Source organism: Numida meleagris, chromosome 14 (genome assembly GCF_002078875.1).
Source record: "Numida meleagris isolate 19003 breed g44 Domestic line chromosome 14, NumMel1.0, whole genome shotgun sequence".
Lineage (NCBI taxonomy): Eukaryota > Metazoa > Chordata > Aves > Galliformes > Numididae > Numida > Numida meleagris.
In genome coordinates this window covers 5680536-5701384 of record NC_034422.1, presented here as the reverse complement: position 1 = coordinate 5701384, position 20849 = coordinate 5680536, and the positions used below count along the sequence as shown (strand labels likewise).

The window sequence follows — 20849 nt, the reverse complement described above, 5'->3', positions numbered from 1 at the left end:
GTCCTGAACTATTGCAGGTTTTTATACTGTTTAATGACCAAGGCTTGTGTTTCATTCCTACCCCTTTATTATGCATTTAACTTTATCAGGTGTATCAAGTTTAAATACTGTGTATTTATCACTTTTAAATCATATTACCTAAGAAGAAAACAACTAAGTGTTTTTCCACACAGCTGTTCAAGCTTCTCTGTACAAGCTGAAATAAATGATGTGCAACCAAACCCCAAGTTAGTTAATCAAGGGGAACCATTATCATGTTTGACTGGTTTTTATCAAAGCTATGAGACTTTGCTTGTTGGAAGAGGAGTCTGAAAGCACCCTCCTACGTTACTACAGTGCAGTGTGCTGCTGGGCAAGGTTAAGACCACAGTGGATCTCAGGCCCCCATAATTCACATTGAGCCATTCCTGTGCACAGCCTGGAGAGATGACTTGGTCCTCAAAGCAGCAGCAGGCAAATCAAGAGTGAAATAAAGCAACCCAAACCCAGCTTGCACTACTCCCAGAGAGCTGGTAGAGAGTAACATTTTATGAAAAATAAATTTTAGCATAGTGGCATTAGCTAGACAAAACAGAAAAGAAATCCTGTAGCCAATAAGCTATTTACCATAGCACAATGGAACCAGACATTGCTTTGTCTCAGGCTGTGGCCACTAGGGCTTGGAGTTACAATTAAATAATAGGTAGTCTCACCTAAGCATTGTAATCCCTCATACCAAGAAACTGCTCTCCTAAGGTTAGGAAACACTTGTCAGGGGCCATGCTCCCTGTAAGGAAGAGTCTGTCCCTGTTAAGGGCTTCATCATTCTGCTACCAGTGAGCTCAGGGAAAGGACTATTGAAATGATAAGGACGGAGCAGTCCAGGCCTGCTGGTGCAGATGTCTGGCATGCAGCCACAAGGCCCTGTATGGGCTTGGTGCAGTTACCCTGGAACTACAGACAAGGAGCAGATCCAGTTCTCCTCTTTGGTTCTGGCCAGCAAAAGGTGATGAGTAATGAAGAAGGTCCCTTTCTTAGGTCTGTTCCCTCTTCCTTCCAGAGAAGAAGGGGTAGGTCTCACAGCAGGGTTACAGTAACATTCACAGCATTCCTTCACATCCAGTCAATGCAGCAGCAGCAGGAGGTCAGGAGTTTGTTCCGTATGTCTCACTTGTGCCCTGCAAGGATCGGAAATTACACTGCTCTACCAGAAAACTTTGCTTTGTCCCCCTTTCTATTACACAAAACCCCATGCGCAGGAAACCTCTGCAACTGGATTCAAGCAACCCCATCAGAAGCAAGAGCAGGGCTAAATCCTCCTACGGGCTAACTGGGTCGCTTAGATCCTGCACAGAGCTGCAGCTGTGGCTGTCAGCACACCGGATTCGGCTGCAGCAGTGGGAACCTCCTAAGGCTTCTGGGGGATTTGAGGGAGGCAGAGCTGACCGCAGCTTGCAGGAGGCAACTGCCAAGGACAGCAACCCAGAGGAGAGAGACAGTGGGAGCATAAGTTCTTGAACATATACTTCCCTCTCTAAGAGTGGTTGCCCAGGAAACACAGTATTTGTTTCTAGTGCTTCTCCCAACAGCTCTGAGGTAAAAAATGAGCTCCAAGGAAGATGAAGTTTCCTCACAGCCGCAGTACAAAGTCTGTGTTTGATGTGGACTCTGTACATCCTGTTTCAGAATCAGAGGAGGAAACAGCTCTGCCTTCATTTGTGCTTACCAGTTCGTAATCCTCCACGTATTTGTACTTCTTCTCCCGATAGTAGTATCTCTTTTTCATGCAGTACAGGACGACAATGTCACATAGCACTGTTGCCTAGTGGAGATTGACAGAGTTTAAGACAACGATCCTCAGAGCTCAGCTGCTAACACAAAGTTCAGTCCAAGCGCAGGCAGTGTCACTCACCACTCCGAAGAGCGCTAAGCCAGAGCCGATGTTAATCATCGTGGGAATTACATCAAATTTTCCTGCCTGGAAGACAGTTACAAGAGTGACTATGTTTTTCAGTGTCTCTGAAAGCCCTCATCCCACAGCCTCCAGGAATTAAGCTGCCCTACCTTTCCAAACACTATGATATCAAGGCGGATGCCATAAGCTTTGATAAGCGTTCGTGTTTCAATGCCGCTGCTATCCTTGTAGTACTTAGCAAACCTGGAACAGTAGGGTAGGTTAGAGCTCAGCTGGAGATTCTGAGGTTTCTTGTGTGATTTCCATGCAATATCCAGGTGTGTTTCCCATCCCAAAAGGATGGGCATTGGTACTTCTACAGATGAGTTTACATGCAAGTAAGCGCATGTGGGAGAACAGGTGAGTTTAAGACAACAGTTAGTAGCAGCCAAGTCAGGAGACCTCTAAAGCACAGGGAGGGGAGTGAGAAGACAGATGGGAGGAAATCCAGCTATGCATGAGAATCAGCCTCTCAGACAAGCAGGATGCTGCAGGAGTGCAGGCAGCCACGAGAGGGCAGGGAGCAAGAAAAGCAGCACGGCTCCACTTGGCACACAGAGGCAGTTCCTGGTCCCGCACCACATGACTCGCACGCAAATGATATGGAAAAGGAATAAGAACAAATAAGTGAGATTGGACTTACTGCATCACGTGGTTCACTACGCCAGGAGGAAGCAGAGAAAAGGGGAGAAGAGGAAAGGCCTGTAAGGGGAGGCCTGAAATCTGCAAGAGCACCTCAGAGGCTGGCCCAGCTGGGCTGTGATGCCCTCCAGCCTGCCTTGTCTGACACCCCAATACCTGCTGGTGTGGTGGGGTGTGCCAGAAGGATGTTCTTGGTACACGTCTGGTCTTTGACTGACAGCTGCTTTCTAGAGGTTAGCTTTTCCCTTGCCATGCACAGGGAGGGAGACCCTTCAGGCTCCCACCCCGCTATGCCCCCAAATTCTGCCACATCAGCACACCCCGAAGCAATCATTCCTTGCACTGACGTGCTGTGGGAGGCTGGCCCCAATGGTCAGATGCAAACATGACTCAGACGCTCGCAATCAGTGGAACTTCCTCCTTTGCTGTGGTTTACACGCATGTCAGAGCAGCAGAGAAAACCTCAAAGTGAGCTTTACAGCAGCAGAGAAACTCCAAGGACTGCCTACAACAGCCAGAGGAGAGGGAGCAGCCCGGAACACTGTGCTAATGGCAGACAGGGACATCAAGGTCCCTTCCCCTGCCACATTACCTGAAGTTGTACCCGGGTGAGACAGTGTTGGCAGAGTCCTTGTTGTCCAGGCGCCGGAAGGAATACTTGGGCACACAGTGGGAAGCAGCTCTGTCGAGGTTGCAGTCCCAGTTGATCTGCAGCCCCATGACCCCACCCTGCAGAGCAGAGAGGAGGAAGCAGCGAGCAATCCAAGAGCCTGGTCAGTCTAACACAGGGCTCCCGGGCTGACCAGGACCCCAGATACTGGCCCGTGTCCCAGTCCCTCTTTCCCATTGCTACAGGATGACCTTGCACACATCCCCAGCCAACCCAGCCAAGTATTTGTTGAGTAGAATTGATTCTGCTCCCTATGGCCAGAGAAGCTCTCCGTTTTGCAGCTAATCCATGTCCTGTGGTCCATGGCACCAGGCAGAGGGGTGCCTATCCTACACAGCTGAACCCCGAGAAAAGATTCTGCCAAATACCTCCACAGCCATTTCCTGGAAGTTCTGCCCTGCAGCTTCAACTATTTTCCCCAAACGAAAGATAGGGCAGAAGGGATCTGTCTGGGAGTCATAGATGCAGTTCTTGAGATAAGTGGAACTGAAAGTGGGGAGGATGTTTCGCCTGCAGGGGAACAGAGAGGAGATCTGCTGCATCCTCTTCCACTTCTCCAGCTCCCATTTACTGTCTGAGAGGCCAGGCAGTGCAAAGCTCCGCATGCTACTTACTTGCTGAAGTTGAACTTGGGATACCAAATGTTGTTCTTTACCAAAATGGTGAAGTTCTCAGCTCCTTGCAGGAATGCTGGCCTGAAAAACAATAGGAAAAATAAATAAGTTCCATTTATATTTTCACAAACAAGGTCTTCAACACTGCAGGGCCTTTGACTGTAAGCTCTTCAGCTTTACCCAATAGTACCCCATAGGAAAAAACATCAGCTGTGGCAGGCTGGCTGTGTATTGCTAACAGAGGGCAGGAAGACAGCTCTCACTTGGGTACATGATAGTCCTCCTCCACGGGGCACCATGCAAAGACTTCACAGGTCTTGATGCTGCGGTTGTACGGTATGCACGCCCCGGTCTGGATACCTGGAAAGACAAGTGGCTGGAGGTACTCCCAAACAAAATAAAGAGGCAGAGAAGTATCAGTGTCCAATTCCCCCGCTATCTTCCGTTGCAACTTGTAGTACAATTTCAGAGAAATTAGCATTTTCTGAGTCAAATCCTCATTTATGCACCTGAAACTGCTCCATGGTCTCAAAGTCTTGAAAATGCACTCGCACTGTTGGCTAATTCACCAAAGCACATGCTTGTCCAGCATCCACCCAACAGTTTCCTCTAGAAGAAAAATCTGAGCTTCCTTCTCAGTTCTCTTAGAGAGAACAAGGAGACTCAAGTGAAATGCTGCTTCCTTCACAGGAGATTGGCACCACACAGTGATAGCACAGAATGAAAGGAGCCCCTGCAGCAAGCTTCCTACCATTGCTGTGGGTGCTGACATATCCTGGAACACAGCTGCTGTCGCTGTTGCACTCTGTGTTATCATCTGGAAGCTGGACAGGAACAGTAATTAAACAAAACTCTACAAACTCTTCCTCCTGCACTCCCAGCCACACCAGGCAGGACGAAAGCAGATCCTTTACACACCTCTGGGCAGTGGCCTTGGCTCTGGTTCAGTGTGAATATCACATTGGTCATGATAAACACAGCGTTCTTCTCCTGAGCATACAAAACAAGAAGGAAATTGAAGAGTGACAATCTGCAAAGCATATCCAGAGCACTGCCTCCAAATGCCTCTGCTAACAGGGCTCGGGTGGTCCTGCAGAGGGGATTTGATTCGGACAGTGCAGGTACAGCACTAAAGGAGAAGGTTCCCACCTGTATTGCTTAATCCCACTGCCTTTGGGCAGAGGAAGGAGCATGGGACAAAAAATCCTTTCTGTCCTCACACTTGGCCCCAGTTTCCCCATTTACAGTATGAAAACAGATCACAGAGCTACTGAGGGGATTTACAAGGCAGGAAGCAAAATAAAAATCTAGCTGCTAGTCCGATCAGAGCTCTCATTATTATTTTTTGGGGGGGGCAATTAATCTACTGCATATTTGACCAGTCTTCCTTTGTTTCTGCAGAGAACACCACTTCTATTACTTTCAGGTCTGTATGACTCGAGAATCTGCTGTCTGCTTCTGCTCCACTAGCATACAAATATGATCACTGCCCAAATCTGGCTAAATCTGTTGCTTTTTTCTGCACCATAACCTGAGGGCCAGGTACTGCCCACGCCACGCAGACTCCTGCAGCCACACTGACAACCAGCAACCACAGCAATACCTCCTGTTTGAATGGAATGGCAGGCTATTCCCAGGGTTTCTGCCACCAAATTAGCTTTGAATTGTTTGCTTCGGAGAGCAGCAAGAGGGGAGGACATGTGGTTACTGCCACAGCTTCTTCCTGAAGTGTGCAAAATTCTCCCTCCTGAGCATGCACACATGCACACTTCTCTTGGAAAGGATCAGTGGGGGAACTGCAGGTGCTCAGCGTGACCTGGAACATAGCTCACGTGCTTTATTTGCTACATTCTCTTGTATAAAGGCCATGCTGGAGCAAAAGCTACTCCAACCTTCTGTGGATTTTGGCAGAGCAGTGGCTGTTTGTTAGAAAACCCGTCCTCCGCATGTGAAAGTGATTCATACCTGGGGAGGGATGACATAGTCAGCTACATCCCAGATCCTGGTTCCCAAGGTGGATGTGTTTGTCATCGTTACTCCTTTCACCTTCGTGGTCACAGAACTGACCACAGAATCTGTTTCCTGGTAGCCCTTCTCCCACAGAAAGACCCAGCTGCAAGATAAGAGTTGCAAGGAAAATAAAATAAAAAGCAAACCACATCACAAAACGCAGCTAAACACCACGAACTAGCACAGGCAGTGGGGAATCTCTCCTTTTTTTCACGTCTCCTAAGAAGGTGCGCCCAGGCAGTTTCATAGTGAAAAGCCACAGGACCAGCAACCTCCCTCCTGATTTTTTCAAGTGGTTTGGCAGCGTTTCAGTACTGTGTAATTACACACACATCCTCCCACCCCCACCAGGTGAAGATCAGTTCAGAAAAGGGCTGCGATGGTCTCTGCTACAATCCTTATGCAAACAACAGCTCAGCTCAGCGCAGCCTGGATGGTTCTCGCTGCTGTCGAGGTGGCTCAGGCCCTTCGGTTCTGGTTTGTCTCTGTTATAGGTATTAAATGAGATGGGATGAAACTTCCTTTCAGCAGATGTAGGAGGAATGAGAAGTTACGAGACAGAGAGCACTGTGTGAAGCCCTGCTGGGGAGTGGAGCAGGGATGTGGGAAGCAATCCGGAGCTCCCAGCGACTGACTTTTCCCAACAATATGGCTTAAAGTTAAGTAATCATTCCAGTTTGAAGGCGATTTACTGTAAAAGCTGTACGCTCACGTGAGTGCATGCGCTGTCCGTGATGGATCAATCTTTTAAAAAAAGAAACCTCTCGGGACAGCTGGAAATTAGGTTAGCGTTTATAGCTTACACGGATATTTCATACATTATTTTTAGGATCAGAACCACAAAGGCTGGAAAACACCTCTAAGACCCCCAAGCTCAGCCCCAAACCATCCCCAATGGCCACGTCCCTCAGTGCCACATCCCCACGGTTCTTGACCCTGTGCCCAGGGAGAACAAATCGTTCCAGATATCCAACCCTTGCGGGCTGGAGCAATCCAAACCCAGCAGGCAGCACACAAGGGCGCCGTGTCAGGCACACACAGCACAACCTTTGTCCCCGCGAGCAGGAAGGGAAAGCCAACAGCCCCGCTCCCAACTTCGTACACCAGTTATGCCCTCTGCCAGTCAATCACCAGGAGCGACTCGTCCGCCCGCACAGCCGCCCCCCGAGCTCCCCTCTCGCTCACCCGATCACGTAGGCGAGGATGGCGAGCTGCACCGCGCGGTTGATGAGCCCGACTTTGCGGCTGCGGATCAGCACGATGCGGGGGGTGTCGTACTCGAAGAGGAAGCTGCGCACAGCCCCGCACCGCACCGCCATGGCGGAGGCCGGGAAGGGCGAGCAGCGGAGCAGCACCACCGACCGTCGGTCCACACACACACACACGCACACACACACGCACACACACACGCACACAGCGGGAGCCGGCGTTCCCCGAGCAGCGCTGCCGCAGCCCCGGGGCTCGTGAAGGACCGCTCGGGCTCTGCCCCGCTCAGTGCCCGCCCGCTGCTGCTGCCCGCCCCGGCGCTGCCCTCTGCCCGCCTGGAGCGCCGGGGCAGGTTCAGCTCGGGGATCGGGGAAACGCGCTCCCAAAGAGCGGTCAGGTCAGGTGGGAGGGGGGGGGGGGGTCACCGTCCCCCGAGGTGCTCAGGAACCGTGGGAGTGTGGCACTGAGGGACGTGGTTGGTGGGCGTGCTGGGGGGTTGGTGGTCTTCGTGATCTTAGTGATCTTTTCCAGCTGTTACGATTCTATGGTTCTTCCAAAAGGAAAGCCAGCTCCTATATCACAATGGGGATGCATTAATGCCAACTATAATCTTTTTTCCACTCTAGATACAAAAAACAATGTGATGTGAACACAGATGCAATTAAAGTATATTACAACTGAAAGTACAAATGTGGCTTGCATCATCCACAATTTATTTAAAAAATATACGTGGGAAATTGAAATGGCAAACTGCTGGTGTAGCTCAGAAAGAACAAAGCTCAGTGGAAAGGAGTGTGGAATATACACATTACAATCCCTCTCACCTTGTTTCTACAAAAATAGAACGTCTCCAAGGGCAGCAAAAAGAAAGAACTGGAAAGGTGTTGGAGCACAGACGAAACTGCCCTGAATTTGGTGCTCCTTGGCTGCGCTGTGGCCTTATGCATCACTGCAAAAAGCAACCTGCGCTGTGCCGAGTTCCGTGGGAGGAGGTGTAGGAGGCAAGGCCTGTTTGAAGCGAAGAGCAAACAGGAGGCCAAAGACTTAGCATTAAAACTCGGTGAATATGAATGAAATGCCTGAAAATATTACACAAAGATGATGTAAGTACTTTCCATTGTAATTCCCGATTTAAGCGAAAGGAACTAATGCGGAGAGAACAGCTGGGGTTTTCAGAAAATGCTTTGTGTCACTGAAATCTGAAATAAGCCTGTTTAATCTGGATGGACTGTGAGGTCTTTAACAGTGGGTTACAAATATACATGCAAAGTGGCCTCTTTCTGTTAGCCCTGGTCCAGGGCCACAGCGTGGTGGTGAGGCTAGGGGACAGAAACACATAGGATGACATTTTCAAGTGGTATCTCTTCTTTCAGGGGTCATGCCTTGGCTCTACCTTATTTTCAGGGTGTTGGTCATCTCCTGATTCATCTGGAACTTTGGTACACACCAAAGCAAAGGCAAAGGCCTGGAACTTCTCACTAAAATGCAGCACTAAGAATTCACCCCAGAGGCTACAGTTCCAAACCAAAGGCAGAAGGAAGCACTTTAGCTCAAGGCCCCTCTTCCTCTAAGCCAAGCAGTAGGCAATAGTCCCTCTCCAATGACAGTACACAAGAATTCAGCTGCACAGCAGATCTTGGAAAGTCATATGCTTTTTCTTCTTCTTCTATAGGTCCATAAAAGGTGCATAAAATAAAAAGGTTGAAAGTCCAGAATATGAGCCAAGTTAAACTACATCCTCATTCCATATTAAAACCAGTATAGTTGCCATTTGCACTGGGATAAGTATTTCTAACCAGCCTCCTGCAGCAGCTTGGGATGATGGCTCTGTCCTCCAGATCAAAAGAGCCAAAGCGCCAGCGAATGTACTGCTTGTAAGCAACACGACGCAGCTGGCTGTTGGAATTCTGACCTGTCAGGTCCAGAAAGGGGTCTTCATAGAAGAGGGCTTTATTCAGAGTGTCTCTAGACAACACCAGCTGCGTAAACCAATAGGTGGTTGTGATACACTGCCCATTTTTTTTTCGGCAGCAGAGCTGCTCGTGGTACTTCTCTGTCACCTTGCACAGGCCGCAGCTGCACCACTCGGGGCAGTCTGTGGAAGAGATGCTTTGTGCGAGCGGCCTGAGCTTGTACTCTCCAGTACCGTGGTTCTCGTTGGACTCATGGGAGCAGCAGGTGCGAGGATCATAGAATTTCACAGGGTGGTTCTGGAAAACAATTCCCAGAATAAATTAGATGAGAATATAACATTTGCTGCTGCTTCACCCATCTGTAGAGAGATTTTACAGCAGTGATCCTCAGCATCGGGTGTTTCATTTGACACAGCACAATAGGCATAATGATGATAGATCAGCAGATCTGGAGGAGGATTGTCTTTCTGTGTTGCCAGCGCCCACCACAGCAAAATCAAATCGACACCTTGGAAGTTGTTTCAACACCAACACACTCCCACCAACACGTGCCCACCACAGGAAAACAGCAGCTTTTAGCTGACTCTAAACGCATCCTCTGGTCACAGGACTTACTAACTTGAAGGGGGAATATGAATCTATTTTCAGTTCCTCAAGATTTAATCTTGAAATATGGGGAGGGGGAAATCCAAGTTAGTTTGAAATGACATTCCTCAGTTGTCTCCTTTGAGGAGGGAATCCCAACGGTTAAGTGTCTGCATTTACCTCAAAAATGCTGCCCTCAGCATTCTGCAAGCTTGTTTTCAGAGGCATCTTTATCAAAATAACATGTGGCTCATCGACAAAGGACACAAACATCACCTGTGAAGCAGAAGAAATCAGCATCGTCAGCTCAAGTAGTTAGAGAACTGGAGACAGAACATAGATCTCACCACAGGGCCTGGTTTCTGCAGTCTGAACTCCAGCAACAATCCCTTGTGACTGCATGCAGCAAGAGTAGAGATTTCCAGTACCTGGGATGGTAAGGACGTGGACAGCAGTGGGGATAGACAGAAGTAACAGCAAGAGACAGTGCAGAACTAACTGCTAGAGTGTGGTTGTGCAGAGACTTTATGTGGAGAGTTCCTCTATGCCCTTCTTTAAAAGGCATATCTAAAATGTTGGGGAATTAGTAGATACAGCCCAGTGAAATAACCATAAGCATCTTGAGAAAGAGGAAGAGGCAATACAGAATTGGCAGGGAAGAGGCTTTGAGCAGTGCTCTCTGAATGGACAGCTTTTTCACAGCACCTTTCTCCCATTTTGAAGGGTCATGACTCCCTGCAATTTTCCCTGACAGAGCTGGTGTGGCTCTGCCATGCCATGGATCTATGTGTAAGCATACTGCAGCCACGCAGTGCACAGCTCTGTGGAAGCTTTCTGCAGATTCTCTGGCATGAAAAGGAGGAGGCAGTTCTCTTTGTCCATTCCTTATTGCACTGGATCCTTCAGTCCCTGCCCAAAAACTCCCTGATCTCCTCAAACCACAGCTGCAGGGTGCTGCAGGGTGCAGGAGCACAAAGCCCAGCAGTGAAGCAGGAACGAACGATTTGCATTCCTTACCTGTTCTGGCATCAGCACAGTCTCATACTTCTTCCTGATTAAATTTTCACAGAATGGTATTTTGAGGCAGCTGGAGCAATTGTATAAATGAAAACACATTTCTATAGCAGTCAAAGCCTGCACGTGAAAGAAAAGCAAGCAGTGATTCCACTTTCTTAATGAGACTCCAGAACTAGTTCAATTTACACACACAAAAAAGGTCTCTCACCAAACCAAAATAGGTGATCGTGGACCCAATGAATGTAAAGAGTTCAATGGCTTTAAATTTTCCACCCTAAAGGAAGCAGAAAATAATAATTAGGAAGCAAGATCTTTGACCATTCACTCAACAACGGCATTTCTGGTTTTGTCCCTTTACAGTGATTCATCCATTCAATCTCAAGATTTCATAGACCATCTCAGGCACTTTGCAGGGAAAAATAAATAATCTGAGAAGGAAACAGTGGTGGCACACAGGGTTCATGATGGGCAAGAAACCTTGTTATGCCTTCATTCTAAACAGCAATCCCGCTTCTTAGTTCTGCTATTTCATCCTCAACTTTGCTCATTGCCCTGCTCAGCTGAGCGTAGGTCTACTCATCTGACATGACTTCCATCCCAGAATGACGGACAGAAGAAACGGATATATGGGAGAAGCAGGACTAAAGAAATAGCAAATTTTCTTCTCTTTTCCCTTCATAAGGACAAACAACTGCCTTTACCATGCCGAACACAAGGACATCAAACCGTATTCCATAGGCTTTGTAAAGGGTTCTCTGCTCTTTCCCATTTGGTAGCTTGTAGTGCCTTGCAAATCTGCAAAAGAACAAATAAAGATCTGTGCAGCTGATGAATACGATGATACAAAGTTAGAGAATACAGAAGGGAATGTAGTTTCTTCTGTCTTCCTTTCCCTACCTTTCCAGCCTTCCAAAATTAAGGGGCTGAAGCCAGCTTGATGAACAGTATTTTGCCCTGACTCCCTCCTTTGCCCACAAAATTCTAGTCAACAGGAAGGCTGCTGGCCTCGCCTCGCAGTACTGTCTCAGTTTTTTCTTGTGTTCTCCCCCATCTCTTGTCTATGGTTGTCAGCTCAGAGGGAACACCTATTTGTCCCTTGTTTGCACAGCTCCAGCAGAATGCAGCTTTGGAATATGTTGGCAGCTCTTAGACAGTTATGGCACTCATGTTAGCGTCACAAATGTATGAAAACCCACAATAATATTCATGCCATGAGTAAAAAAAGTGCTGTTACACAAGAGTTTTGACCTACATTTGAGGGACAACTTCAGTTTTAAACATGTTGATGAGCATTTGACAAATTGTGTAGAACTGGATTCGCATCAAGATTTTTCATTAAAATTTTGCTTAAATCTGCTGTATGTACAAAGAACCAAAAGCTTTCATTTGCTTTTGAATAAATTTTGCTTCGGTGAATGGTGGGGTTACCCAGATGGAAGCAAAACACTTTCTTATTTTATTTAATCGCCTTGGGAAACTCACAAATTTAGGTAGTTTCTAGCCTCAGTTGCCACATGGTAAAATCTGCTCAAACTATTTTCCGTGTTTGCTCCCCAAACACTTCTGGGAAAATTCTAGGCTTTTCAACACAGAAATAAAACCTCCCACCATATGAGCATGCTCATTTGGGAGATGACCATGACAATGTATGTATGCAGCTGCAGTAACTGCAGGTTGAGGACTTGACTACAAGGCCAAAGGACAATCAAACATTTTGTTATTCCAAGCTGTCATTCTCCACACTTTGTCACATCTTTGCTTTAATTCAGAAACATCCTATTTGCTTCATGTAATGTTTTTTTTTTTTCACCTGAAGCTGAATCCAGGGTATAGGGTTCTTGTTTTGTCATCAAGGCGGCGGAAACTGTACTGTGGACTGCAGGAGTAAGACCAACTGTCTAAGTCACAGTCCCATTTAATCTCAATGGCAATGATTCCTCCCTGGAAACAAAGTAAGCATAGGGATTAGTGTGATTGCTGCCTTTGCTGGATATCTGTTAAAGACAGCAGAGATTTGAGGGATTCTGTTGGCTGGGACACATCTCCTTATGCACACCAACTCAGAAACAACTTTTGCTCATCAAGCAGTCTTTTATGGCAGTGAACTTAATTACATTGCTTATAAGCAACCATTCATTCAGACTCTTCCTATTTTCTGTCTGTCTTTCTTCATTTTAGTAGCACAAGTGTGGATGTAGCTGAAACATCATGATGGCAGTTTCATTGCTTTAAACTATATTTTGGCTCAAACCAAAAGCCAAAGTGCAGATGTAAATGTTGTAGACACTCAGTCCAAATTTTTAATCTCGGGTGCCCTTGTGCCATGCTAAGACTCAATAAATCTGGTTTAAATGATGACTCTTCTCAGGACATTTTGTGTCTACTTTTCTTCCAGTCATCTGCGAATATAAACTTGCCAGAGGTGTGGCTGGATACTGTGCTATGGGCATTTAGCTTAACAGCCTAAAGAACAGAGCAAAAACATAGTGGGAAAAATAAATGTCTTCTTTTTAATGCCAACTATAAGCTACCATTTGTGCCAGTCTTACTTTTGGATGATTCTTTCCCCAGACAACATGATTCAGAATGTACTTTAGTAGAATCAAAAGATGACCATGAGGGACAGCTTTCTATAAGACCTATCTAAGTGCATATTGGTTTGCAAAAGGGCCTCTACATACTACAGCAATACCAACCATATTCTATCAACTCTGTCACTGTGGGTCCCATGCTGTGAAATGTTAAGCACATTTGATCCTTTCAATGTGGGGTTACATTGCTTCTCAAACAATCAGTTTCTAAACCTAGAACAACATGGCAGACAGCAAAACGTGGAAGAAGAAAAACTAGAAAATGTTTTTACACTGAGTATAAAAAAGTAATTTCACAGACCTTTACTGCCACCTCAGAAAAGTTCTCTTTTGCTTCGTGAAGGATATCTCCCAGACGGAATATTGGACAGAGTGGGGAAGTTACCTTGTTGAATTTGCAGGAAGTATTCAATTTAGGTGAAATATTTTGTCTATGAAGAACACATACAGTTGTTAAAATCTAAAAGCAAAAGCTGGAACAGCTATAAAAACAGCTAAGGGATTTCACTCTGGCTGGAAGCTGTGTTAAATGTGCTCAGATTTTACTTGTATGAGCTTTTGTTTTCACAGCTACCAGATCTATAAATTCCTATGAGATTTGCAAATCAAGATGAACTCTTTACTCACTGGATATATTACAAGCAACAGTTTACATGTGTAAACAAAATGTTTTAACCTTAAAATCTGTCACACATCTGTTATGCTTTAGTTTAATGACTTTACCCTAATGTGAACGGAATATCTGAATGAACAATTCTACTGTCCATTGCCCGAAGAGAAATAGAGCTATGCTGGGAGGCTGTGTTCCCAAGGTCTTCTTATTTCTCTTGTTCCTGAAGAACTGATATTCTAAAGGCTTGTTATTTGTTGCTCATGGAGATAAAGCCCTGAAGATACAGCCTTTCTGAGTAAAGAAGGTGCCAATTTATACAACCTTTTCTTCAGAGCACAACCACTCACTCTTCAGAAAGCACGGAGAATACTGGCACTTACACGGTGTAATTAAATGTGGGGAAGTGAATGTTGTTCTTTATGAGCACTGTGAAGTCTTCAGAACTCCTCAGAACAGCTGGCCTAAAAGAGAAACATCAAATCAACTAACTTCTTTTACTTAAATAGATCAATTAATCTTATGCTAATTTATTACCTGCATACTGTCAGTGGGAGGAATATTTTCTTGAGAAAGAGATTGAGAAGCAGGGAGATATGTGGCTCAAAGGATCAAGAAAGATAAAGGTCATTTTCTTAGTTTTAGGAGTAAACAGTTCTTTCTCTTTTGCACTTTCTTATGTGGGCTGAGCCTAAGCTGAGTCCCTACACGCAGATGAAATATGAGCTCATGACACTTCTCATGTAAACCTTGCTACAGAATAATAGTAGTGAGAATTTATAACATTAGGCAGCTGAGTATTTCTGCACAGTGAACAGATAGTTTCATTGCTGTCCTCACAGACAGGTGACCATTCCTGCCAGTGCTGCACAGCTAATAAGAATAATAATAAAAAGAATCTGTGATAACAAGAAGCATAAGACCAGCTACTGACACTGGAGAGGAAGATTAGGAAACAGGGTAGAACCTGTCCACTGTGCAAGGTAATAAAAGGCGAAATTCCCTTTGGAACACATTCGGCAGTAAGCCTACGCAGCACAATGTTTAAAAAGGACTGGCAGTCACTGAGACTATCAAAAAGTCCCTAAGATTTCATTATCTCACAAAGCTAATGTATATCTTTTTAGGATGCTGTATGACTAGTTATATCCTTTCTGTTGTTGGACAAAACCTTTTTCAGAGCACAGCTCTGTCTGCAGGAGAAGGGAATGGCAATTCCTTAAAGAGGTGAGAAGAACTCAGCAGAAGTTACTGCAGGAGGCACTGTGAGATCTGGATGGGACCTGGCTGTGGAAAAATTGCTCAGTGCCTGCAGAAAACTCTGACTTGGGGAAGAGATGGGATACAGGCACAGAATCACGCTTGTATCTTTTAAAAGCAGTAAGTTACTCAAAGTGATTATTGACCTGGTTTCTTATGCATATAGTTCAAAAGCTGGTTCAGAGAAGCTAAAATTGATTAGTCATTTGCTTTCTTAGAGTGCAATCTCCATTATTACTGTTGAAATAAAATCTTTTCTAGAATTTCGTCATGCTTTGGCTGACTCAGAAAGGAATTGAACATTTTCATCCTGGAATACTTCACAGTCATGTAGTTACAGAAAAAGATGCCTGCAGGGCCCCTCCACTCCACTCTCGGAGTCGCAGCAGCTTTGTTTCCTGGAGCCTTTATCCTACAGTTTTCTTCAGTTTTCTGTTACATATAGCCAGCCTTGAAGTTCTCATGACCTGCTTAGAAAGGATGAAGAGATTGTTCTTCAGTCTAGAGGGGACCCCTAAAAGCTACCCTGCAGCTCAGAAGCCTCATTGTGGTAAACGAACCCACACAGGGCTTCGACACCACAGAGCACTGAGGCTTGCAGAAGAGAACCTCAAGTTAGGAAACCTGTCTTACGTTGATGATTTTTTCCTTGACATTTGAATTCATTATCTAAATGCCTCGAGTGAATTCAAGATGAGCCTGTGACATCTAAAATTGTTTCTGTGGCAGCTGCGTGATGCTAAGCCTGGAGGCTATGGCTTCACTGCAGAATCACAGAGCAGGACAGTTGTTAGAAGTAATTATTTAGATATAGTAAATGTGTACTGTGATAAATAGCTGGTTTACATACCTGAGATCCATCTGCACCTGGGCAAAGTGATTATCCTAAAATTGTATGACTGTCAAAGTAAACTCTCCTTTTGTCAAAAAATAATTTTGTTACTTACACGGGGGGGCTTTCTTCCTTTTGAACAGGGCACCATGCTGTGATCTCACAGGTCTTATAAGTTGCATTATAAAGCACACATCTTCCTGTTTGAACTCCTGAGGAAAAACAAGCTCTAACTCAGCAAACAAAAGTGCTTTGTACCATGTAGACCGTTTCAGCACGTCAGTGGATTCATCCTCAAGTGTAATGTAGAGATTTTTACATTTTGGATTCTCGTAGCTTTCTATGGAGGAAACTTTAAGAAGAACTACCCAAATCACGGTCCTGCCACACCCTCACCAGCCCTTATGTAGCCACTTGCATGGGTCAACAGAGCTGCTTCTTGTTTGGACTGAGGGTGAAGTAATTTCCTTCATAGTTTGACATGACGTTACATATCTGAGTCTTGATATAAATTGAGAAACTAACCATTTCAGCTAGAAGTTTAATTCAACATGAGCAAATTAAACAAGGATACAAACAAGGATATAGTAGGTGTCATCTCTGCCCATGGCACTGGGGTTGGAACTAGCTAATCTTTAAGATCCCTTCCAACCCAAGCCATTTTATGATTCTATGATGCTGTAAAGGTATGTAGAAAACCTTGATTCTTTCTGCATTCCTGGAGAGTCAGGATTTTCTGTGAACACCCAGACTTTACGAGGGAAAGATATAATTCAGCCAGCAGCCTGAAACTGGGGGATCTCAGCACTACAAAGAACTCACATAGCTGATGAAAACTGTATGATGTCTTCTGGACAACCAGTCCCGAAGAAAAGACATAAATCATTTGTCTTATTCGGAGAACTACCTCTCTGAAATGTTACGGACACTTCAAATAGATCCTGCAGTCAATCCCCTTGCTGAGCAGCCACAGACTCCAACAGGAGTGACTATGAGACTCCTCCTTTATACCACAGTCTGTACTCTTCACATTTCCCCTTTCTCTGCTTCCTTCCACAGTTTCTCCTTTTAGTAAGGGCATGCACTAGCTGGTAAAAACTCTGTTTTGTGGTTTTGAAAATATGTTCTCAGGTATCTCTTAGGATTATATACTGTTCTGCTGCAATTCTTCTCCAAACTGGAACTTGCACATTCTGCGCTGGTCAATAACACAATAGAAGACAGTACCCACAAACAACACTTCAGTCTGAAAATACCATTTATGTACCATTACTGTGGACATCTATGCTCCCTTTTTTACAGGACTTATCGGAAGAGCAGATCGCTTTGGCGGTGGGATACTGAAAAAAAGGACATAAAAGAGCAATATAAAGATGTGTCTCTCCATACCTATGTAAAAAGCCTTTCTTTGTGTCAGTGTAAAAATATCAAACTATAAAAAAATAAAAATGCAGAGCAAGTAAAACCATTACCAATTATTGTGCTTATGAAGAGAAGAAGGCTCAGCTAGCTTCAATAACACAAAAAGCCTTTTTCTTGCTTACAATAACATTTTCTTTTATTATTTATGTCCTTTTCTGTTTTCTATACTATTAAGTACAATAAATCTAATACTGGACTATTTACTCCTTTGTTTATAAACAGCCCCAAAAACTTTTGCCAGTGAAAGTCAACTTGTGTTTGGGAACTGCTCTGCAAAAACCCACTTCTAGGCTATCTGGATAAATGAGAAAGAGAGCTGAAGCTGACTGCCAGGTTTGAGCTACAGAAAGGAGGGATGGGAAGATGTAGGAATGAGAAACAGTAGGAGCACTTCCGTAACTCCAACATCCCTTCAGGTTGTTCTCAAAAGAGCAGCAGCAAAGCCAGAGAAGCTGTGCTGGCCTGAATGTCACTAGTCCCTGAAAGCAATGCAGGTAGGTTTGGCAAGTTCGCTGATGCAAGGGAAAATCTCAGCCAACAAACTGATTCCCCAAGAAGTAGCAGGGTGAAGGAAAGAAAATGAGCAATTAGATTAGTTTGCATGCTATCTGCTGAGATACAATTGTAAAGAGCAGCTGTATTTGTACAGGACTGTCCCACAGTCTGCTCTTTTACACTAACATCAACGTTTGCTGTTAACTACTGGCTATTTGTATTCAATGCCATCATCCTAAGCATAAATTACAAAAAAAATTTACCTCAGGACAAGTCTGTTGAAGCTGATTCTCTGTCTGAATGATGTTGGTCATCACAAAAAAAGAGTCTCTTGTCTACATAGAGAAAAGAATATGAATACGACTGAAATTTCACATACTTGATTCAGACCTCAGCCTCTTCAGAGCATCACCTGGTAGGACAACAAGGTTGTTGCTGCTCTGTCTTCCCCTGACAGACACTCAAATTCTCCTCACCTCAAGCAGGAAAAGCCAGAGACAGCATGAGGGCACCAATGAGCAGTCAAGGCAAAAAGACACTGGTATTTTTTTAAATGATGTTAAGTCTCCTTTAATATTATTGCTCATTCCAGCAGACACGTACCAGGAAGGAGACCAGATGTATCAATAGAAGTTGAATATTGTGCCTACATTAAATTAAGACTTACCTGCGTTGGTATGGTGTATTCTGCTGCATCCCAGATCCTGTCTGCATGAGCCACTCCCTTCAGATTAATGCGAACGGAGCTGGTAAGTTCTTCTTTCTCCTGATAGCGCTTGTGAACAATGAGTGTGTAACTGCACAAATTAAACAGAGAGAACGAGAAAACTCACAAAAATAAAATGAATCAGCTTTTTTGTATCATTCTTGGACAAAATGAACTGCAACATAAAGTCAGATAGGCATTTTCAAGCCTTTTGGTGTGAGACAGATGTGTTGCTTGGGTCCAAGGCTTCCTTGAATTCACTTTTGCTGTGTTCACTTTGTCAGGAATGAGTTGCAATCTGCACAAAGAGAATTTCTGTTTTCCCATCCTAAATGCTGTGGACAACTTCAGGTCACATCCTGGTTAGAATATTCAGCCTTTAATTTTCCAGTGTTATGACTTTTTTGCCTCACGTTGATTGCTTCAAAAACTTTGGCCTAATAGATTCATTTTCTCATGAATCGAGTGTGTTAATAATAGAAGGTCATCTCTGTTTTTATGTTGACAGGAAGTGATTTAGCTCATCTAACTCATGTAGACAATGACAACTTTGAAAAACTATTGTATGTGCAGAAGGTAGTTTCCACATGACATAAAAGTCATATAGAAGGTTTGCTCTGAAAAACAATCTTGCTGCATAGCCATAGGAGCTAGCATCATTTCAGTTTAAACACAGGCTCTTCCGGAAGGGATAACAGTTTCTAAAGAACAGAAATAGAAATCACTTGATCAATGCTCCTTCATTTATGTTGTCTATTATAATAGTGTTTCAGCCTTTTCTTTCTGGAGATCAGTACTTTGGGATAATCATGCTTTTGGAAACTGGCACTAGGAACCCGCCTTTGAGCAGCAGTGGGTGCTTGCATTTCCTGCAGACTTGATTCTTAGCAAGATTGAGATCAGTGTGCTCAATGTCCTGGCTTGTTGCCCTCACATAAGAAATAAATCACTTTCTGAACTTGCAGACTTTGTTCAGCAAAGACTTATCACTGAAAACAGCCCTACTTTGGCAGCAAGGAGGAAAATTTGCCCTTTAGATGCAATCAATTATTGTTTATTCCTAAACACCTTATTGTTCTTGAAATCTGCTTCAAGAGCTCGATTGGCTATTTCATCTGTTAGGTAGATCTAGTCCTGATAGGAGACTCTCTGGAACACACTCTAATCTCAGAAAAACTGATGTAAATGTCAGATTATTCAACAGAGTGAGTCTGGATTTACAGACAAGAAACAGAAACAGCATAGCAGGAAACGAAACCACAAGCATTTGTTAGTGAAAACTTGGTTAAACCTGATCTAGCAACCCCACCCTGTGAGATAACTTCCCATGCCAGAATCCCACCACAAATCTCCCACTGCCACATCCATCTTCCAAGAGTGGTCTAACACCAAATCAGTGATCTCGATTTGCTGCCACAGAACTCAAAGCTCTGAAAGCCAAGCTGTAACCCAGACAACCCCCAACACAACAAACACTTGTTAGTGTTCAGTGCCATTTCCCGTCACCCCGCACTTACCAAATATACACGGCAATAAGTACATAAATGCACCACTTCACACATACACATCCAACACTCGGAAAACGGATCAGTTTTGGGGAGTCGTAATTAAACAGATCCTTTGTCCAGCCACATGCAACCATTGTTAGCGTTTCCTGTGAGCTTTGAAAAACTGCAAGTGGTTGATGCTGTCTTCTTTCACTTTTGGATCCTTCTCAGGCCACACCACTTAAAGGCACAGTCAGAAATCCATATGAGTGGAATGGTACCACAGGCCTACAAAAGAAAGGCAGCTGGTGGATCAAAGATTGATGTTAATAAAAAATAAAGAATGTAAGGAAATGGGAAACAGGATGCCAAATGCATTCTTTATCTGTCCAGAGAAGGAAAAGGACAAACCAACTTCTTAGTGGAATTCACCTTATTTAGGGAGCTAAAACAGAAGTTGTCTGGCTTGGTCTGTTGACAGAAATACAAACTCTTTACAGCCACCCACGTTTATGTGTGACAAAGAGAGTTTTCAGAGAGGAAAAATTTTTTGAATTCCCTTCAACTGAGTATCACTAGTGTACTTAGAATTTCTGAATTTGGACTTTTTTCAAAGAGAAAAGTCTAAATGTCAGATACACCAGTGATAGTCCTCAGATAACCCAGCTTTTTCAAAGCTAAAAAGTTTAGAATTAGGAAAAAAAACGAGAGAATTTCCTTCTAAGTTCTCAAGTCCTACTCATTCAATGCCTGGAGGAGAATTTCCTTCCACTGAATCTGTCCAGACCTCAAGCCAGACTGTGAAAACTTCGTGAAGTAGTAAACACTTTCAAGGAGCTGCCCTGACTTGAAGGAG

General features: G+C 44.5%; 2 protein-coding genes and 1 long non-coding RNA gene across 3 annotated transcripts; all 3 read right to left on the bottom strand.

The window, feature by feature from the left end:
• On the bottom strand, positions 50-7429 carry P2RX4 (purinergic receptor P2X 4). The gene is made up of 12 exons (XM_021412664.1): positions 7055-7429; positions 5825-5972; positions 4778-4849; positions 4611-4683; positions 4123-4219; positions 3860-3940; positions 3614-3755; positions 3168-3304; positions 2044-2137; positions 1892-1957; positions 1706-1801; positions 50-1157 (listed from the first exon to the last, which is right to left on the bottom strand). Exons 1-12 carry the CDS (start codon positions 7186-7188, stop codon positions 1125-1127), a joined length of 1173 nt encoding a protein of 390 aa, XP_021268339.1. The 5' UTR covers positions 7189-7429; the 3' UTR covers positions 50-1124.
• P2RX7 (purinergic receptor P2X 7) lies at positions 7754-20227 on the bottom strand. The gene is made up of 13 exons (XM_021412655.1): positions 20024-20227; positions 18468-18597; positions 18064-18135; positions 17151-17223; positions 15999-16095; positions 14175-14255; positions 13483-13612; positions 12401-12531; positions 11292-11385; positions 10799-10864; positions 10591-10707; positions 9754-9849; positions 7754-9285 (listed from the first exon to the last, which is right to left on the bottom strand). Exons 1-13 carry the CDS (start codon positions 20146-20148, stop codon positions 8815-8817), a joined length of 1683 nt encoding a protein of 560 aa, XP_021268330.1. The 5' UTR covers positions 20149-20227; the 3' UTR covers positions 7754-8814.
• Positions 15310-15992, bottom strand: LOC110406320. The gene is made up of 2 exons (XR_002443420.1): positions 15685-15992; positions 15310-15518 (listed from the first exon to the last, which is right to left on the bottom strand). It is a non-coding gene; the product is annotated as an uncharacterized LOC110406320 (long non-coding RNA).